The 19775-nt window shown below is 39.4% G+C and overlaps 1 protein-coding gene across 8 annotated transcripts in view; it reads left to right on the top strand.

Annotated features, from left to right (window-relative positions):
- Positions 1-19775, top strand: part of GLI3 (GLI family zinc finger 3) — a 247000-nt gene that overhangs the window by 156777 nt on the left and 70448 nt on the right. For 7 of the 8 annotated variants that reach the window (XM_084620886.1, XM_084620885.1, XM_084620884.1 and 4 more), the window contains 2 exons: positions 5528-5733; positions 11045-11191. In XM_084620886.1, the coding sequence (XP_084477012.1) occupies positions 5528-5733; positions 11045-11191 (353 nt within the window). The remainder of the gene's footprint in view (positions 1-5527; positions 5734-11044; positions 11192-19775) is intronic. The other variant, XM_084620891.1, reaches the window with a different exon arrangement.

Here is a 19775-nt window from a genome sequence, read left to right on the forward strand (position 1 = left end):
TACTTCTGGGCTGCTGCTGCTGCCACCCCAGGGCTGACAGCCGGAGCTCCACTGCCTCCAGGTGGGGGAGAGGAGAGCCTGAGCCTGGGTGGCAGGGCTCCAGTTGTCCCCTTTATCCCCACCTTCTGCACCAGCCCCAAGACTGACTGACAGAGCTCTTCATCCCACCCCCAAAAAGCACGCAGCTTGCGCCTCCCTTGACACATTCCCACACCTCCCATGGAAGGCCTGCCCCACAGTTTGAGAATAGCTAATCTAGAGGCATAAAGGCTCTCTAACACTGTCAGTCCCCTGCCTTACAACCTTCCTATCAATGCTGCAAATGAACTTGGTAACAGTTTCCAATAAAACTGAAACTCTTCGGATAGCCCTGAAGGCAAAGCCACTATTTAGTGTCAGTAGAAGAATCATGGCAGCCCCACTGAGATGGTATCAGATACAACAACCTGTGAATAAGGTACCACATCTTGGAATAGGTATAAATAGTTCACACTTGTTGTGCCAGATACAAAAGCCCCATAGCTGTTTCCCCAGTAAAGAGAAAAAAAACAACTGCAGAAACAAAGTGAGGAAATGTTTCTTCAGTGCTACAAGGAAAGTGCAATAGAATTCCAACACTTATATTTATAATTTTGGTGTATTTTATTGTTTGTAGTTGACTATAAGAGTGTTACCTGTATATTTCAGTGTTTGTTTGACGGGTTTCCTGGCTGCTCCCTCTCTATTCAGTTAAAAAACACAGTTTGGTCACATCTTTTAATAGCTCCTACCCATTGTAATGTGCTGGCTTTTAATTTTCCTTCTCTTCCAGAAAGAATTTGGAATGCACTCAGTTTTATTTTTGAAAAGCTAAACAGTAAGTTAGTAAAAGATGTCACCAGTCATTGGTTTGATGAGGATTTCTGTGGTTGCAGTTGTGAACAGCAAAGAAAAATGTCACTCCCTCTCCCCTGATAGGTAACTGTCAAATCAAATGTCTTACCTACAGTACAGCACTGGTCATAAAAAGTGAACATTGAACGATGGTGAACATTAAACACTGTGGTATCTGCAGTAATGTGTATCTTAATGACAAGTTCTAAACAAGTACCGCTATGTACGTTTTTAAAGAGGTTGATGTCTTTGTTAAATCATCCAGAAAAAGTCATGACAAACAGGAAAGATATGTTTACCGGACCAGTTTCAAACCCCAAGCTCCCCACATGCTGATTGCACCCATCCTGCACAGAAGATGGATCAGCTGCCTGTTTGATACCCTCCTCGCGTCCTGTGCAGAGTTGTCTACAGAACTGGGATCTGCACAAGGGGAGAGGGCACAGACTTGGTAGGCTGACAGTGGGTGGTTTACAGCCCTGCATTATATGGGTGGGATGGCCTTGACTTGTGTGTGTGTGCACGTGCACAACTTGTCCCCTTTCAGCCCTGAAGACATTGCCTGGAAAAGGGCAATTAGCTGTTCCCTTGAGCACTCCTCTGGTGGGGCAATGGAGGTAAAAGGGCATTCAGAAGGCAAGGCAGGAGGAGGGCCACTGAGTGAAGAGAGCCACTCTGGAGGTTTTATCAGGGTGGTTATGTCTCCAGCAGTTCCCTAGAGACCCTCCAGGTGTTGGGGCTGCCCTACAAATCATCCCTAGAGAGGAGCAACCCTGCTCTCCCACGTTTTCTTCTCCCATAGGCTCCACCTGTAGATTTTCCCTTGGGGAGGTGGATGTTATCTGGCTTACAGAGTGATTTAATGAGAATCAGCTGAATATACCATTATGAAAAATAGAAGCAGTAAAACACAGCCCCCTGGTCTCTTTTAGTGAAAGCTGGAAACATTTCTCAGTCTCCAAAGAACTATTCAGTGTATAGTAGGAGTTGTGTTGCCAGGGCCTCTGGGTGTAGATACAGCAACACTGAGGCCCCAATTCAGCAAAGCACTTGCATGTGCTTACCTCCCTTTGAAGTTACTTTAAGCACCTGTTTAACTACTTGCAGAAGAGGGATGGGGTTACTGAGGTGCTTAAAGTTAAGCGCACACTTAAGAGCTTTCCTGGGCCAGGGACTTAGCTACTATGGTGATGAATGCTACAGGAAAACATATGGATAGATTAGATAGATTATAACACTGGGTTTATGCAGATTTCCTTCAAAATGTCAGATCTCTGTGGAGATGGGAGAACCAGATGCCTGCTCCCTCTACATGCCTCTTATTATACAGCAGGTAATATAGAAAGAGCTCTACTGTCCCACAGGGCATAGAGATTTTTGCTGAAGTGAGGGCAAGGATGATTATGATACAAAATTTACAAAATGAGGCATGACGTTCCGAGCTCTTATTGCTGAAGAAAGTGATCCTGCGCAGATTGAAATCAACAAAAGTGTTGCAATTGCATTCAGTGGAAGAAGGCTCGGACCCAAAGCAGAATCAGCTACATCAATCCTTTATCTGTCAGGGTATGTGAAGATCTGTCATGTGCCATGCCAATGTCCAGTGGACTGCCACCATTTTTTGTAGTTGGATTGTCACTGAATGATGCTATGAAGATCTCCCAAGTCCATGCTTCTTTATTTTTTGTCCATTATTTACATGGCTCAAAGTGTGCTAAGTGCTTTCTTGACCCATAAAACACAGTTCCTACCCAAAAAATGCTTACAGTCTAAAATTAGACCCAGTATTAGGAAGAAGCAGCTAATAGTAAGGGTGTGAGAAAGGGAAGGACAAAAATTTGCTCTTGTTTGGCTATGTAACATTTGATCTCTTGTTGTTTGGTTTTCGTTGTTTTGTTTTTATAAAAGAGAGGGGAGGAGAGTGAAACAAGGTAGCTGAGGTGATTGGAGGAGGGTGGTAGCATGTTACATTCAGGTGTTGGGGAGAAACCAGAAAACATTAATCTGGAGTTGAAAAGTTTAATATTGAGTCTGATGACACCCCCCATATGCTGTCCTGTCCATGCTGCTGCTCCTGGCCTGCTGAAGATTAGTGTTTTCCAGGGACCTAAGGCTTTTCATAGCCTTCTCAGAAGCTTGCGGGGCCCTGTGAGGGAGGGCTTTCTGGATGAAGTGTCCTTGTGTGGCTCCCATTTGATCTGGAAGGGGAGAGGTGGGCTGGCTTGTCTGGCTCTGAACCCTGTTCTTGCTGCTGCTTGGCTATTGACCAGATGGAGAATGAATGATTGAAAATAACATAGACTTTCAGCCTGTTGACAAAATCCATTGAACAGTTTACTGTTCAATATGCACCAGATAACACCAAGGCTTTTGCTTTGTGACATTCAATGTGGATTTCTAATAGTTCTTCATTTATAACCATAGCCAAAAACCAAGACTGCAGAATGACATTGTGAGGTTCCAAATTCACACTCTCAGTGACTTTCAGATTACCTTTGCTCAATTTAACCCATCCCAGTTCAATATTTTCTACCCTGCTGGGATGGGAAACTCACCCTGTGATGTGATGTCCAGCAGTGTTCTTTCTGCCCTGTACATCATTATCAGTGAAAAAGATTCTGTGACATAAACTTTACATGTCAATTTTTGTCAGTGAACCATGAGGCCAGTTTCTTCTTCGATAAATTATGGGTTTTACTGTGCAAACAGCATTAAAATCTGGTTTTGATCAGTAAAGCAAAGATAACTCGAAAACATACAGAGAAAAGATGCTTTGAGTAATGGTTGCTTTTCTAACTATAACTACACTTTAAACACCTGTAAAGGTTTATTGGTCACTGCTTAGGTATTTGTGGATAATTTGTTTGGGTCCCAATGAAATTATTCCATTGCCAGAGTCTGCTTTTAACACAAAAATGTAGGGGCATAACATAAACATTACAGTGAAGGGACATTTTCAGGTGTGGAAAGCATAAAGGGGTTTACCTTGAAAATAACGAAGGAAGGAAGAAAAGATGGAGAAATACAAAGAAACAGGAAAAAATCTTTATTCCCCAAATGTTATGACCCTCGTATATTTTCTTTCAGGGAGTCTGGTGTCCAGTTAAGAACTAATAACTCTGATCTTTGTCCCATTCATACATGAGTGTTTCTGAGCTGACAGATCAGCAGAATTGACTCTTACCTCAGATTCCATTTTGTTGCCTTATAAGTGACAACAACAATCCCCACTGACTGTGGTGTGTATGTTACAGAAATACATTTCTCTTTTTTATTATTTTGTGTAAGCCAGCAGCATCAAAGGAATGAGCTGCCCCAACTGGTCTCACAGCTGCTGCTTCTCTCTGTTCTGTATATACGCTAAATTAATTGAAAAACAGGGACAAAAAGGCATTTAGTTCAGGTCAGCCTGTTAGACTACAGCAAATAAATGACAGGCTTAATCATTGTCTTTCGCGAAAGGACTGGTTGGCAGGAGTGAGCTCTCCAACACTTCCTTATGAATTTTTTTTTTCCAGTGCCTTGGAGCATGGATGCTGTGAGAGGCGGTACTCGGCACAGAGCATGGGCATGGTCCTATCACGTGACATCAAGGGGTGTTTTTAGGACAGGTTATTTGTCCTCATCAAGTTGCAGTGGGGGAGGTTTAGATTGGATATTAGGAAAAACTTTTTCACTAAGAGGGTGGTGAAACACTGGAATGCGTTACCTAGGGAGGTGGTAGAATCTCCTTCCTTAGAGGTTTTTAAGGTCAGGCTTGACAAAGCCCTGGCTGGGATGATTTAACTGGGAATTGGTCCTGCTTTGAGCAGGGGGTTGGACTAGATGACCTTCTGGGGTCCCTTCCAACCCTGATATTCTATGATTCTATGATCAACCATGAAGTGGCATTTCAGCCTTAGTTCGTTACAGCTTCATAGTTATAGCTTAAGAAAAAAATTCTGTTCCTCCTTAATAACAGAGATGTGGTTAATTACTGAATTCTTGTTGTTGGCATTAGGTCAGTTTGTGGCACCATGCTAAAAACAAACATATGGAGAACCTTTGTTCCATTGCTGTCTGGTTTTTGGTATCGCACGTGTAAATGAGCTATGTCAAAAATAGTTGTAGAAAAGCCCAACCCTTGTAGTGGTTTGCAAACTGTGTATCTTCTGAATTTGTTTATAAATAGAAATGTGCATTTTACAATAAGGATAAATTGGCAAATCAAGGAAATGGGCTCAGGTAGATCTTCTTAAACTTCTTCCAGTAGACTTTTTAGAATTTGTAAATTATTAGGTGTCTCAGCATGCATTCTGTATTATAGCAGAAATTAATATGTGATGTACATATTTAATGCTAGTTAGATTGGTTTTCTTCTGAAATCCAAAGGAAAAAAATTATGGAGTGATGTAACATGGAAACTGAAAACCAACTTACATTAAAAATGGGTCAGAGAAATATTACTAACAATTGGTACAGAGAAGAACTCGTTCCCGATTCTTTTCTCTCCAGGCAGTGGAAATTAGTGTAAGTTATTGCATGTTCAATGCAGTTGTTCTTTATAGAATGAATATTACCTTACAGTTATTTTTTCTGTCCACATTTGTGATCTTGACTATATAGATAATCTTTCTTTTTTCTCTCTCTCTCTCTCTCTCTCTCTTTATTCCAGGCCTTCTGCCTTATCTAGTAGCCCAACATATTCAGATCTTCCGTTCATTAGAATTTCCCCACACAGAAATCCGGCTGCAACATCAGAATCTCCCTTCAGCCCTCCTCACCCTTATATTAACCCTTACATGGACTACATCCGATCACTGCACAGTAGCCCGTCTCTGTCAATGATCTCGGCAGCCCGTGGACTCAGCCCTACAGACGGTGGGTTTAAGACTGGCTTCCTGTTTGCTGTCATTGTGGCAACTTAAGTTATATTAATCTTGTCAACATTTCTCTTTTTTTTCCTTGTTCAAAGCAGCTTCAGCAGATTTGTCAGCCATATTCATTATGTCATAAATGTTTCAATACTTCATCAGCCTATTGCTGGTCATTTGCACATTTCACAAACGTTGAAACTTCAGCAAAAAAAAAAGTTCTCATTCAAAATTAAAAATGTAACAATGTTTATGGCTTGTAATATCTTCTGTTTTGTGCGACAGACCGTGGGTATGATTCTGACTTACCTTAAAACAGCATAAATCAGGAATGCCTGCACTGAAATCAAATCACCTTGTATAAATCAGCATATCTCCAGCGAGTTCAAGAGATATATTGTGTTGGAAAGGTCTTTTCCTTTATTAAAATAGCAGTTTTATTATCTTAACAACACACTCACTTGCTAATGAGGGTCATTATAGGTCTATTTAACTTAAATTGAGCTACACCAATTTATACTAGTTGAGGATAAGACGAATGAAATTTCACTTATATGAGATATGTGATTGGTGATCAGAATCAGGTGCAGCATATTTAAATGACTCACATTTAGGCAGCATAAAAGGAAAGTGATGTTCCCTGAGGTCTGAGTACGATGTAGATATTACCTCCCTGTTTATTTGGATGTAAGCTAAATTATAAAGGACCAAGATCTGCAATCTCTACTCAGTCCTTAGTAAAAATTCCCATTGATTTAAATGTGAATTTTGCCTTAGTGAGCAATGAACAGAATCACACATGGGCTGGATTCTGGGAAGTGTTATTTTTAACAGTACATTAGTAGTTTGAAGTTTCAAAATTGCTTTATTGTGCTGAGTGGAGTCATAATGGGCCAAATTAGCAAGTGAGTATGTAGTGAAGATAATTAAACTACTATTTTAATTAAGGAAAAGCTCTTCCCAGTGCTCACACAAATTTACAAAACAGACATACTGCCTTTAGCAGAATTTGAAAAATGAGTAGTGTACTCTGTTCAAATGGATGACTAATTAATCCTCACTTGTAAGAGCCTATACCTTTACACTAACCCATTAGTTATGGGTGCATATTCGTCTTATGAGAATAAATTAAAATGATGTAATGTCAATCAAAGTGTATGTGTGCACATATCCACTGGTGATATCGACAGCCTGGTTGTTGTTTAAATCATGGTTAATTCAACACATTTTATTTTAACAAACAGTGTTATATGATGACCAGCAAAATCATTTAAAAAGAACACTAATGACTATTTGGAAATCCTTATCTTGACACAAATAAGTTCTATACGTTTATTGTCGAATAAATATGATATAACTTTTTATAGCTTTTGAAACCTCTCTCTTTTTCTCAATCTCTCACATGCCCTCCCCCCACAAATATATTTATATTAATATATGTACATGTATATTGGCATACACATGTACATATGCAGAGATATAGACATACATTCACTGTATCTGCAGTAAAATCTGTCTTAAGTGATCTCTCATGAGACTACAAACTGGACTGGTTAGAACAGAATCAATTGTAATGTCTTATGGCAGTGATTGTATTTATTTTTGCAAACTGTGTACAGAATTGAACATATTGTAGGCACAAGAAAACTTAATAAACTTTCCTAATAAATATGGATCAAGTTAGTACTCGGTTTATGTATTTGAGCAGAGTCACCTCTTAAGACCAGAGATTGGCTAATAAAGATAGATTCTTGTATATCTAAAACATTCTACTGCATACTCTGTGTTTGATTTTCAGGCAATGTATAGGTATTTACATAGCACAGGGATAGCCACCATAAAAGAGTGCATGCATGCATGTGAGTATTGTGCTATACATACAGCATGTAAACTATGCAGTATAAGTTGATTTATAGGGATACCGCCATGGGCCAAAAAAAAAGTCCTGAATTCTTAAATAGCCCTAATTATGAAAGTGGAAGCAAAATCCTTGGGAAATAGAAGTGGACAAAGAAAAATTACAAGGAATTGTGTAAGGCTTTATAGCTTTTATTATCATTGCATTTTAGTTGCATTGTAATTACACTTTGATGGCATATATTTATAAAATTGAAAGAGTTAAAGTGGTAATATAACTTACGAAGTAAATTTATGTATATAGGCTTTTTAAAAAAATTGATATAAGAACAATTTAATAACGGCTATCAAATGAGATTCCTACATAATTTCACTTACACTTTAATTCCACCTCAGTTGCTCATGGAAATTAAAAAATCAGCATACTGCCATCTCTGTTGTCCAGTATGAAGTTTCATAGGTATCCCAATAAAAAACATATTTAATTAAAGGTTGTAAAATATGTTACATAGAATTCATAGTTAGCCAGGTAAGCCAGTCAAGTGTGCAACTCTAAAGCCCTTATTCAGACAGATCTATTCAGATCAGACCCTAATCTCCCTTGTTTGTTGACAGTACCTACCACATTTTGGACTCTACTGGAATGCAAATAATAAATAATAGTTCAAGTATATACCTGTGTACACACACAATACTAAAGGTATAAGTGGCTTGATTATAAATTCTGTCACACACAGTTTGCATTTGAAGGTATGTAAAATTATGCTGTTTTTTCTAAAAGTCATGATGAAATATCTATTGCCAGTTAAATTGCTTTAGGTCAATTAGATCATTCTTTTTGGGCTCAGTCCACAGTTGCACTGATCCAGGGGCCAAACAGCCCATCGCATAATATAGAGCAGCTTTAGAGTTGCTCTGTTATGCAACTTGTAGACAGTGGCTACAGCAGCTGAGGATCTGGATGAGTGCTTTGCATACTATGTCATCACCTCACCCGGGAAAACAAATGGTGTGGAGCCAGCTCTGTCGGTTTTGGTCCACCCATGGATTTCCCACAGCAACACAAAGGAACTAGAGGTGGGGTCTAGGACTGAGCCAGTTGTTATGTGTATTGCAGTAGTGCCCACTATGCAGGGGGTGTGATTCTTTTCTGATTTACACAGGTGTAAAGCAGGGGTAAATCCACTGAGGCTACCCTGGTGTAAAAGCTGCTGTAAATGGGAAGAGAATCAGGACAGCAGTCCTTGCCCCAAACAGCTCAAATTCTAAAGGTCCAGTCACAGGGAGAGCTAGACTTAGAATCCCACTTAGTGGGATAATCCTGCAAATATGGCCAGGAGGAACTTTACATATGTGAGTAGCCACATTGAGCTTTGCTTTTATAAAATACTTACATATTTTAAAAAATAAATTGCACATCCTAACTGAACTCAATTACCCTTCAACCAAGCCATTATTAATTGGCCAATTTCTTGTATTTAAAAAGAGGAAAGATTTCTTAAGGAAACCAAAAATTCTTTCAATTTATGGAACATTGGTAATATAGTTATATGCTCACTATATGCTTTGATAGGTTCTGAAGCATTTCATTTTAAAGCTTGCAGCCAACGTTATTGTTAGTTAACCCAGACACTTATGTCAGAAAGCTCAGGAAGTGTTTTAAGTGTGTCTGGAAAGATGATATGGTCGTCTACTACTGTAAAACTTCAAAATCAATGACTCAGTGTAATGAGTGAGGGTTTTTTTTAATTTGTGGTCAAATATTTTTCTTGTCATTTTACAGAAAGTGACAGTGGCAAGGTGTGGATTACATTTATTTTAGAAATCAATTTGTAATTTGAAAACAAGAAGAATTCTTCTCAGCTCACTTCTCTTGTGGTTTCCTTTCCTGCACTGTCTAAAATCCTTTTATTTTTCTTTAATATTTCCTAAAGTTTGATTAAAATAATGTTTATTCTTCATTTATATTGGATCTCACGATATAACAGAGAACACTTTTTATTTTATAACATACTGAAATACTCTGTAAATCCTGTTCCTGTAAGAGCTCCCACCCCAACTCTGCCATTTCATTTTTCCTTTTAGAATAAACCTGGTTCCTGTGTTTGTGGTGTTTCATTTAGGACCTGATCCTTCAAACACTAATGCAAATAAGCCACTTTACCCGTGTTAGTAGTCCCATGTGAATAAAATTGTTCAGTGTTTCCAGGATTAGTGCTTAAAGTTGTGTTTCCACTCAGAACATAGCCAATGAAATGGTGGAGGAATGGTGCTGAATAACAAGTATAAATATGAAAATACTCCGTTGCTGTAGAGACCTTAAATATGAAAATCTCAAAGTACTTTACAGATATTAATGAACCGTGCTGCACAACATTCTTCTGAGCACAGTTAGGGAAGTATGATTATCTCCACTTTACAAATAGAGCAGCTGAGGACCGGAGAGGTAGAGTGATTTGCCCAAGCTCACCCAGGAAGTCTGTGGCAGAAACAAGAATAATGACTAATCTTCTGCTCAGTCCACAAAACAATCTATTAATAATTGCAGCATCAGAGGGCCACTGAAATGAAATATTACTCCAATGTTACACTTCAGCTCATTGCATGGAGTTTAGTGATGCTTGAAAATTGTATGGAGGAAAAACAGATCATGAATAATTTTTGCAGAAATTGAGTTGTTTTTTATAAGTAAAGGAGGTTATCTGCAGGGGATTGGATGATTCATGAACACAGTAATGGCATATACAGCCTCTCTCCTCTATGGCACTGAGTCGTACACACCTAAGTAGACCCATTGAGGTCATTGGGACCACTCTCATGAGTTCCATTACTCATGTATATGTAGGATCTGGGGGGAAGGGGGAACCTTACTCATTAACATGAATCCAGCCTTGGCTAAAAATGCCTATAAATTGTTTCTGTCTGACAGCTAATTTGCTTGAAAGAAATTAGTTTGTCCTAGTCCAGTTTTGCATTTCACAAAATATTCCCCCACTGATGACATCCTTTCGGTATTTTCAGCAGGGCGTTCGGAGATGTGAATGATCATGGAACTTGACCTGCTTTGCAAGAGGTGTTTCAGGTTAAGATTGAGACACATTGGCACAGGAGAGAAGCTTTTGCTGCTTGTGGTTAGCTTTTCTTGTGACTAAATAAAACGTATTAGTTTCCAGGCCTGTCAGTCAGTCTGTCACTTAAAAAAATAAATATAAAAAATGAGGTCACTGTGTATGGTAAGTGTCACTGGTAAATGAATATTTTATGTCTTGCCATTTTCTGAATGATGTCTTTGCAGTATCACTGGTTGACGTATGTTGACTGCACGGCATATTGCAGATGTTGCGTTGCTTTAAAAAATAAAAAAGCCGGTTTAATAGCCAAAGGGAAGCAGTGGAGTAATAAAATTTTGCCTCTTGTTTTTCTTACGTCATTAATGGTGCTTTTTTATGTTGTGTTCTTAGCTCCACACACTGGAGTCAGTCCAGCTGAATATTACCATCAGATGGCTCTATTGGCAGGTCAGCGGAGCCCATATGCAGACATTATTCCTTCAGCTGCTACTGCAGGAGCTGGTGCCCTTCATATGGAATACCTTCACGCCATGGATAGTAAGTGATCATGCTGAAAAAAGTGAGACAAATAAGGCCCTGATCCTGAAAAGAGAACCCCATGGGTAAATTCCCTGTGCTCACATGAAGCCCCACTGTCATCAGTAGAGCTCAGTGCAGATGCAAGAGTTTGTGCCCACATGGGTCTCTTTGCAGGATCGGGGCCTAAAAGTAGTTTAAAAAAGAAGTGAGAGGTAGCAAAGTGAATCTGATAATAAACTTTGAAAGCGACTAAGGAAAGAAATGTGATTGCTTCTAAAAATAAAGGGCTGTGGGTAAAACTAACTTTCAAGTGGACTCAGATTCCTAAATTACTAAATGTTTTTGAAAAGGTTACCTTACATTAACAAACATTGTCGTGTTTATCTTTAATGTCGATATTTTTGTTGCTGTTGACACCAGTAGTCATTGTTCATAAATAAACATTTACGTCCATTTTCCTAACCTTAGTTAGTGTCCCCGTTCCCGCAAAAAAACCCAGCAACCAGTCAATGTGAACAACTCTTATTTTATAGCATTTGTCTAAAACATCTTCAGAGAGCAGCAGATATGTTTAAAAATTATGTATCCTGGTACTGATTAAGCTTGGAGATTGTTTCTGGCTCAGGCAATGTGGATGGCCAAATCCCCAAGGATGCTGCCTCAAATTTCTAAGCTATGTACCTCCTTCCACGTGCTGCATCATCTTCAAGACCTTTTATTGTGGCCTCCATTTCTCTCCGCAAAGTTGAGGGAGAGCACTCCATCTGAAGCTGCTCACTGCTATTTTTTAGTCAACCAAATGGAGTTACTGTGGGTTGAGTAACAGTTGTGCAAAGCACTTCACTCAGGAGCTGCTAATGCTGTCTATGAAATCCTCATTCCCCCATCTCCACCATAACTTGAGAAGTAAGAGACTGGGGCTTGGAATAAAACCTTGTTGCTTCCCACGTGGCATACTATTAGAGAATTGGTTTAGCCTGTGATTCTTTTAAATCCTTGCCAGCATGTGGTTTCCTCACGTCTATATCTCATTATTGACCATGTTCCGGGGCTGCTGATCCCAAGGAGTCTGCATAGAATGTGAGAATTATGAGGCTCACCCACAGAAAGCATGAGGACATAAGAAAGTCAGTGTTGCAAGGACATTCATTTAAATATATGTTAAATAAGTGATTGATAAGATATATCGTGCAGGAATTGAGTGTGCAAATTAGATGTTTTTATTAGTCAGAAAGAAGGTGAGCACATTTTTTAACAATTCAATTTCAATTACGTATTCTATATTCAATTACTGTGCATGGTGCATTACAGTAGTTAAAATATTCCAAACATACTCATTTCCTACTTGGAGGTGCTTATAAAAACCAGAATCTGCTTTGTGGACATTATGTCTGATAAGCTTCACAGAAGATGGAGTTTTTCAAAGGGTTTTGAAGGGAGAGAGTTGGAGAGAAGGTGTGTGTGTGGGGGGGCGGGGGGGGGGATAAAGGGCTATTAATGTGTTTGGCACATATTAATAGCAACTTATTATAACATTCATTTTCTGCTTTTTGGATGGTTCAAGACATGTAAATATAACAATCACACTTGGACACATCCTCAACTCGTGTAACTGTCATAGCTCCACTGAAGTCAATGGAGCGATCCTTATTTACACTAGCTGAGGATCTGGTCCACTGTGTATAATCCCTTGAATCCCAAAGTGCTTGATAAATAATGTGCCCAATCCAAACTGGCATTCTGACCTACTGTAATTTGCCTGTTCAGCACTTACCTACCCTCATGATGGGCATTCTAGGAAAACCTAAAGAGATAGATAAAATTCTGTATCATAGAATCATAGAATATCAGGGTTGGAAGGGACCTCAGGAGGTCATCTAGTCCAACCCCCTGTTCAAAAGCAGGACCCATACCCAATTAAATCATCCCAGCCAGGGCTTTGTCAAGCCTGACCTTAAAAACGTCTAAGGAAGGAGATTCCACCACCTCCCTAGGCAACGCATTCCAGTGTTTCACCACCCTCCTAGTGAAAAAGTTTTTCCTAATATCCAACCTGAACCTCCCCCACTGCAACTTGAGACCATTACTCCTTGTCCTGTCCTCTTCCACCACTGAGAATAGTCTAGAACCATCCTCTCTGGAACTACCTCTCAGGTAGTTGAAAGCAGCTATCAAATCCCCCCTCATTCTTCTCTTCTGCAGACTAAACAATCCCAGTTCCCTCAGCATCTCCTCATAACCCATGTGTTCCAGACCCCTAATCATTTTTGTTGCCCTTCGCTGGACTCTCTCCAATTTATCCACATCCTTCTTGTAGTGTGGGGCCCAAAACTGGACACAGTACTCCAGATGAGGCCTCACCAATGTCGAATAGAGGGGGATGATCACGTCCCTCGATCTGCTTGCTATGCCCCTACTTATACATCCCAAAATGCCATTGGCCTTCTTGGAAACAAGGGCACACTGCTGGCTCATATCCAGCTTCTCGTCCACTGTCACCCCTGGGTCCTTTTCTGCAGAACTGCTGCCTAGCCATTCGGTCCCTAGTCTGTAGCTGTGCATTGGGTTCTTCCGTCCTAAGTGCAGGACCCTGCACTTATCCTTATTGAACCTCATCAGATTTCTTTTGGCCCAATCCTCCAATTTGTCTAGGTCCCTCTGTATCCTATCCCTGCCCTCCAGTGTATCTACCACTCCTCCCAGTTTAGTATCATCCGCAAATTTGCTGAGAGTGCAATCCACAGCATCCTCCAGATCATTTATGAAGATATTGAACAAAACCGGCCCCAGGACCGACCCCTGGGGCACTCCACTTGACACCGGCTGCCAACTAGACATGGAGCCATTGATCACTACCCGTTGAGCCCGACAATCTAGCCAACTTTCTACCCACCTTATGGTGCATTCATCCAGCCCATACTTCCTTAACTTACACAAATAACGCTAGAGACATCAAAAGACTTACTTGTGGAGTAACAGCTGGAGGATTGAGCATGCATAGAAATACAGCCTCAGCATCACAAATAATTACCTCTTTTTACTTAAAGGCAGGGGTGCTGGAACAGTTTGTATAGTGGAGGTGCTGAAAGCCATTGAACAAAACTGTAAATCCTGTACATGATGGAAACCTCTTCAAGCCGGGGATGCTGCCGCACCCTAGTTCCAGCACCTGTGCTTAAAGGAAAGGATGTTGATCTTTGATGCATATGCTCTCTGTTCATTCATAAAAAAAGGGTCCTAAACATAATCTCAAACAGGGACAGCTGTCCAGATATTTGATATATGCACTTTAATTTGTTTTGTGTTTGGTTTTAAAGTTGAGATCACACATTTGCAATTCATTATAGCAGCAACTTTTCAATTAGGGATTATTTCAGGACTAAAGTCAAAAAAATTGAAGCAGTATTATGCAAATGGGTTATTTTAAACAGTAAATAGAGAATTAAAATAAGAGCGAATCCTAAGAAGGTCACTTAGCCTCACCTTCTGTATTTGATGAGAATGTGTTTAGTCAGGCAATAGCTTCTTTTATCTAAAGAGAGGATGAAGTTACCCTTTTAGTTTGTAAAAACTAATTAAAACTATCTTAACTTGCATGGATATACAGTAAATTAATTGTCATTAAGTAGGCATCTGAATGTCCTATCATTCATCATGCTAAAGAAAACCCCTTTCTTCTTTGTCAGAATTTTAGATTAGAAAAGAGAAACAAAACAATTAGCAGGAAGCCAATATTAAGATGTTTTTTTTTTTTTGAATGATCAGAATGCCCATGTTTGCATTATGATGATTTTAAAAGTCCTCTTTCCACCCTGCCCCATCTTGTTAAAAAGAATGAAAAAGAAGTTGATAATTTCCCTCATTATTTGTGACAAAATTCTGAGAAATAGCCGATTAGACCCACCGAAAGATCCCTGCTTACGTATTCTGTACAACAATGGGTCAGAAACAGAGAATGTTCTGAATTTACTATATGGAGAAGGTGACACAGAGACTGTATCTTACTCTCTCTCTGTGTGTGTGTGTGTGTGTGTGTGTGTACAGCAGTGAGCACAATGATCAAATCTGGAGCCTTTTGACTCTAGTGTAATACAAATAATAACTATATGCATTATGCAGAAGATGGACACAGAGCTTTATACAGGGTATGGGGAACACCCTGCCTTCTTCCTGCTTTATGGTGCTGGAGAGCCATTTTTATTGGGGTGGGGGACAGGATGCTTGGCTCTTGTGCAGGGGGTTGAAATGTCCTACATGCTCTGGAGCCTCGCTCTGTGGGAACTTTTTGGTGAACTCCCATTGAATTCAGTGAGAGCAGAGCTAGCTAGGTCTACACTGAGTGCTTTTGACAGTCCCACCCTGTAAGACTTTCTGAGGTGTGACCTTTTGACTGAATGTAGGCTGAGTTTCAAGAAAAGGTGGGACAAGTTTTGGCTAGTAGACCCATTCCTTCCCCTGTGTGTCATCAAGGGATTTATGGGTTTGGAAACCAAGACAAAATTCAGGATGTCTACTTCCAGAAAGTAAAACCAAACTTCTACTGATGTCTGTGAACCAAAACCACCAAGTTTCACACAGCTCTAGTTTATTTTCAAAAATTCAAACCTGTCATGTTCACAGCCTTCAAAGAAGACCAGTTCCTTTGGCAGTTTGAATAAATGTGATTTAAAGGAATAAAATTATACGTCTGAAAATTATTCCCTAATAATTGATGCTAAAAACTTGAATTCAGAAATCGAATTCATGGACCAATTTGCAGCAAGGCATATTCCATTTTGGAAAGTAATGATTGAAATTGATTTCAGCTATTTTAGAAATGAGCTGCACCCTCAGAATAAGTCTTTACTTTTAACACTCACTCTGATTTTTGCCTACACATCCCTGTCTCAAAGCTTCACTAGCTGATATTACAATTTCCTTTAGTATAATATCTACTCCACAAGGACTATATTCTTAAACAAGTCTGTCTTCTGCTCTGTAGAATGCCACAGCCTACCTTCTATTTTCACCACCCTCCAAAGTTGATGGTTTTTCAGTGCTTGCTCAGAAGGTGAATGGAGTTTTTAGTGAATCACTGGCTCTGCATTTTTGGTCTCCAGGAATCTTACAAAAAATGGAATGTGATGCTTCATTGGAAGAATACTATGAACAGATAAACATCTCAAATTAATAAACGCTGAAGTGTTTGTGTTTAAAATATATGCCAGAGCAAAGCTGCAAAGTTTATTTTAGCAGACAGAGATGATTATAAATTATGATCTATTTCTTTTTATAGTAATATACGAACTCAGAATATTGTTATACTAAACATTTTGCAACATAATGAATGATCATTTCATATTTAAAACCTTTTAGGAATGTAAAACCTAATTCAATGGTGAATGCAAGAAAAACAGTCATTTAATTGGATTTTCCATTTTGAAAGTCACTGTCTCACTTGAAGCCAGTTCTACTCTTCCATTACCAAGTACTGTGGTGCTCTGATTTGGCTGTAACCATCATCTCATGTGACACAGGAATTCTCTGTTTACATATAGAACTGTTACCCCTTAGGAAACTGGCCAAGTCCCAGGTAGATGCAAGTTGGGGTCTGACTGATTTCTAGATCCAGGTGAGACGACTATGGCATGCTGTTCCAAGGAGAAAAGAAAATCTGTGGCTTCTGAATGATAAGGCTGAGTCAAGGCTCCCTGTTATAAATCCACTCTGCTCTGCTCTGCTCTGCTCTGCTCACTCTGCTCTGCCATACCACATCTTTGTCTCTGGCCAGAACACTTATGTGCCTACGACAGAGCCAGGGGACAGGGATGAGCTGGCGCAGAGCGGCTCTGTGCTGAAGAGAAGACTGGCTGCTGATAGCAGTTGGGTGGGACGAGGGAGGTTTAATGAGCATTTGAGGGAAAGAGTCTTTTCAAACCACCATAGTGTGACTTAAGAATGGGTTGGCTCATTTTAGAGAGGGAAGGGAGAAGGAGGGAGTCATGCATTTGTTGAACATCTGTGGGGCACCAGGATGAGGATAATCATACTTGGTAGCTCTGTGCAGTTTGTTAAGGATGAGTATGCTTCTCTTCAGACTCCTAGGGGTAGTACAGACATGGGTGATACTTATTTGGTACAAGTGTCCTCTCCTGGGAAATGTGGTATAGAACTGCCAAAAGAGGTTCTAATGCTGAAATGAGACAATGCTCTGATCAGCAAAGAGGCAAAGTGCAACTATGTTTGTAGATCATTTATCAGGCTGTCTAAGCTTTCACTGCAGATGAGAAATGTAATCTAGCAGGGTTCATGTTATAGTATTTTTAATGATCGCTTCATTTTCCAACGAAATCATTGGAATACATCTCTCATTTGCAGCGGAAAACATAACTAGCTGATATTTGATTTATAAACATAGTTGTGGTTTGCCTTTTTCCCAGTCAGCGCATTGTCTCATTTCAGAATCAGAAACAGTCAGTCTGTGTCTGGCAAGTCTCTAACAAATTCCCCAGGACACTTACATCAAATAAATGGCAGTCACCTCTATCTATACACATTCAGATCTGGAATTCTGATCAGTCACAATAAATATTTTTAAACTTAAGTCCTAAAAATCAAGTTTAAAATCTTTCCTAAATTATCATTGGTAACATCCTTATGCAGAGGTCAGGCTTCTCATGTTAAAAACAGAACTGTAACATGTAACAATGTCATGCTTATCCAAAGAAAGTGATCTATGCTTCCCTCATCATGAGCATGTCCAGTGTCTTGTGACCAATCCCATTCCTATCAATCTGAGGAAAATAAATGATTGGTGCTTTTATCCATGTGACTGCAAGGGAGGGGGGGGGAAGGGATCAGCTGGTGTAGAACATAGCAAGGATTATAAATAATGACAACAACAATGCTGTGAATAACATACCATTTAGCTGTTCAGTTGTGGTCTAGTGGATTGTGCAAAGAGTCCTGTTTGCCCCACTCATTTGATGTTTCACTGTGGACGACTGAACTTCAGTTATCCACTTGGTCAAATGGAGATAATAATAACAACTCACTTTTAAAGTGCTTTGAGCTAGCTCCTTAGCTAATGCAAATTGGCATAACTCCATTGATTTCAGTGTAGCGGTACCAATTTATATCAGCTGAGAATCTGGCCCATATGAGAGGTATAGATGAAAACTACTAAATAAATGCAAAATATTAATATGTAGTTATTCTTTTACTATCACATGGATCTTGTATATCCTTAGTAAATGCATAGCAACTTCTTATAGCCACTAATCAATGTTTGTACTTTCATGGAGATAAAACATATCAAGCTTTAGAAGTATCAAGGCACTGCACTTCATAAAGTAGCAGATGTACACACAGTACAATAGCATGCTCATAAAAAGAGAGATAAAACAGATTAAGTAAAATAGCTTGAAGTAGCTCGAGGAAAAAAATAAAATCTTCAAGTTTAAGTTTTAAATGATAATTCAGCAGCATGAATATCCAGTGAGAGACTGGAGGAATAAAGATGTGGGAAAAAACCCTGAACCCTGATCCCAAAGGCAACCCTTATTGGCAGTCTTAGTAGAGGTCAAAGAGTGTTCCAAATTAAGCACAGTTTATGAGGGGGAGTATAAGCAGAGATCAGATCACAGAATGATATCAACCGTAAAACAATGGCTTTAATTACAAGATTTTGAATGTTGGCTGAACACACTCAAAAAGGGGCAACCAATACAGATGTCTAAGGAGAAGAGTCAAGCGAGGAAATTGCAAGCAATGAAAATTAAGACAAGTCCTGTGATTCTGTGCCACTTGCGTGTCCGATAGAGTAGCGGTAGGAAGATTAGTTGGAAAACCTAGGAAGAGTTGAGACAGGAAAGAACCACGGCATGCACCATAGTTTTAGCTGCAAAATTTGTTAAGTAATCGTGAATTCTGGAGATGTTTAGTAAGTGGAACCGAGAATTGAAATAATGTGTGAAGAAAACAACACATCATAGTCAAAGAATAAGTCTGGATTGCAAGCATAGAAATGGGTGAAATACAAAGTCAGCTTACCTCAAAATAAAAACTGCAGTAGGAGAAAAGCAAAGTGAGAGAGCCTAAAATGAAAATGTCAGTCTTACTATATTTAACAATAAAATTAGCAAGCTTTTATTTGGACGTATCCATGAAATGTGTAAACAAAGAACATCAGGAAATTTGGGAAAAGAGCAGATCTCTACATCAGCTGTCTATAAACACTAACGAAGGCCCTAAATCAGCTATGTATTTGAGTATTTGCTTAACTTTAAGCACATGGATAGTCCTGCTGGAGTCAATGGACTACTCACGTACTTAAAGTTACACACATGCTTAAGTACCTTGCTGAATTGAGGTTTAGAGCACCAAGTAGTGGGAAGTATAAAGAAAAGATCACAGAAACCTGTAACCTACTCTTTAATTGTTGAGAAGTTACACAGAGCTGCAAGCCATCCAGTTAGAAAAATAGGAATTGAACCAAGAGTTTGTGGCCCTGGACATCAAAATTACATGGCATGCTCCAATATTACCAGTTTATTTGACTGAAATAAGAAGTGCAGGTGGTATTATTTTTAATACAAATAATTGGCTCTAGAACTTTGCTTAC

This window comes from Lepidochelys olivacea (genome assembly GCF_965140295.1).
Source record: "Lepidochelys olivacea isolate rLepOli2 genome assembly, chromosome: 2".
NCBI lineage: Eukaryota > Metazoa > Chordata > Testudines > Cheloniidae > Lepidochelys > Lepidochelys olivacea.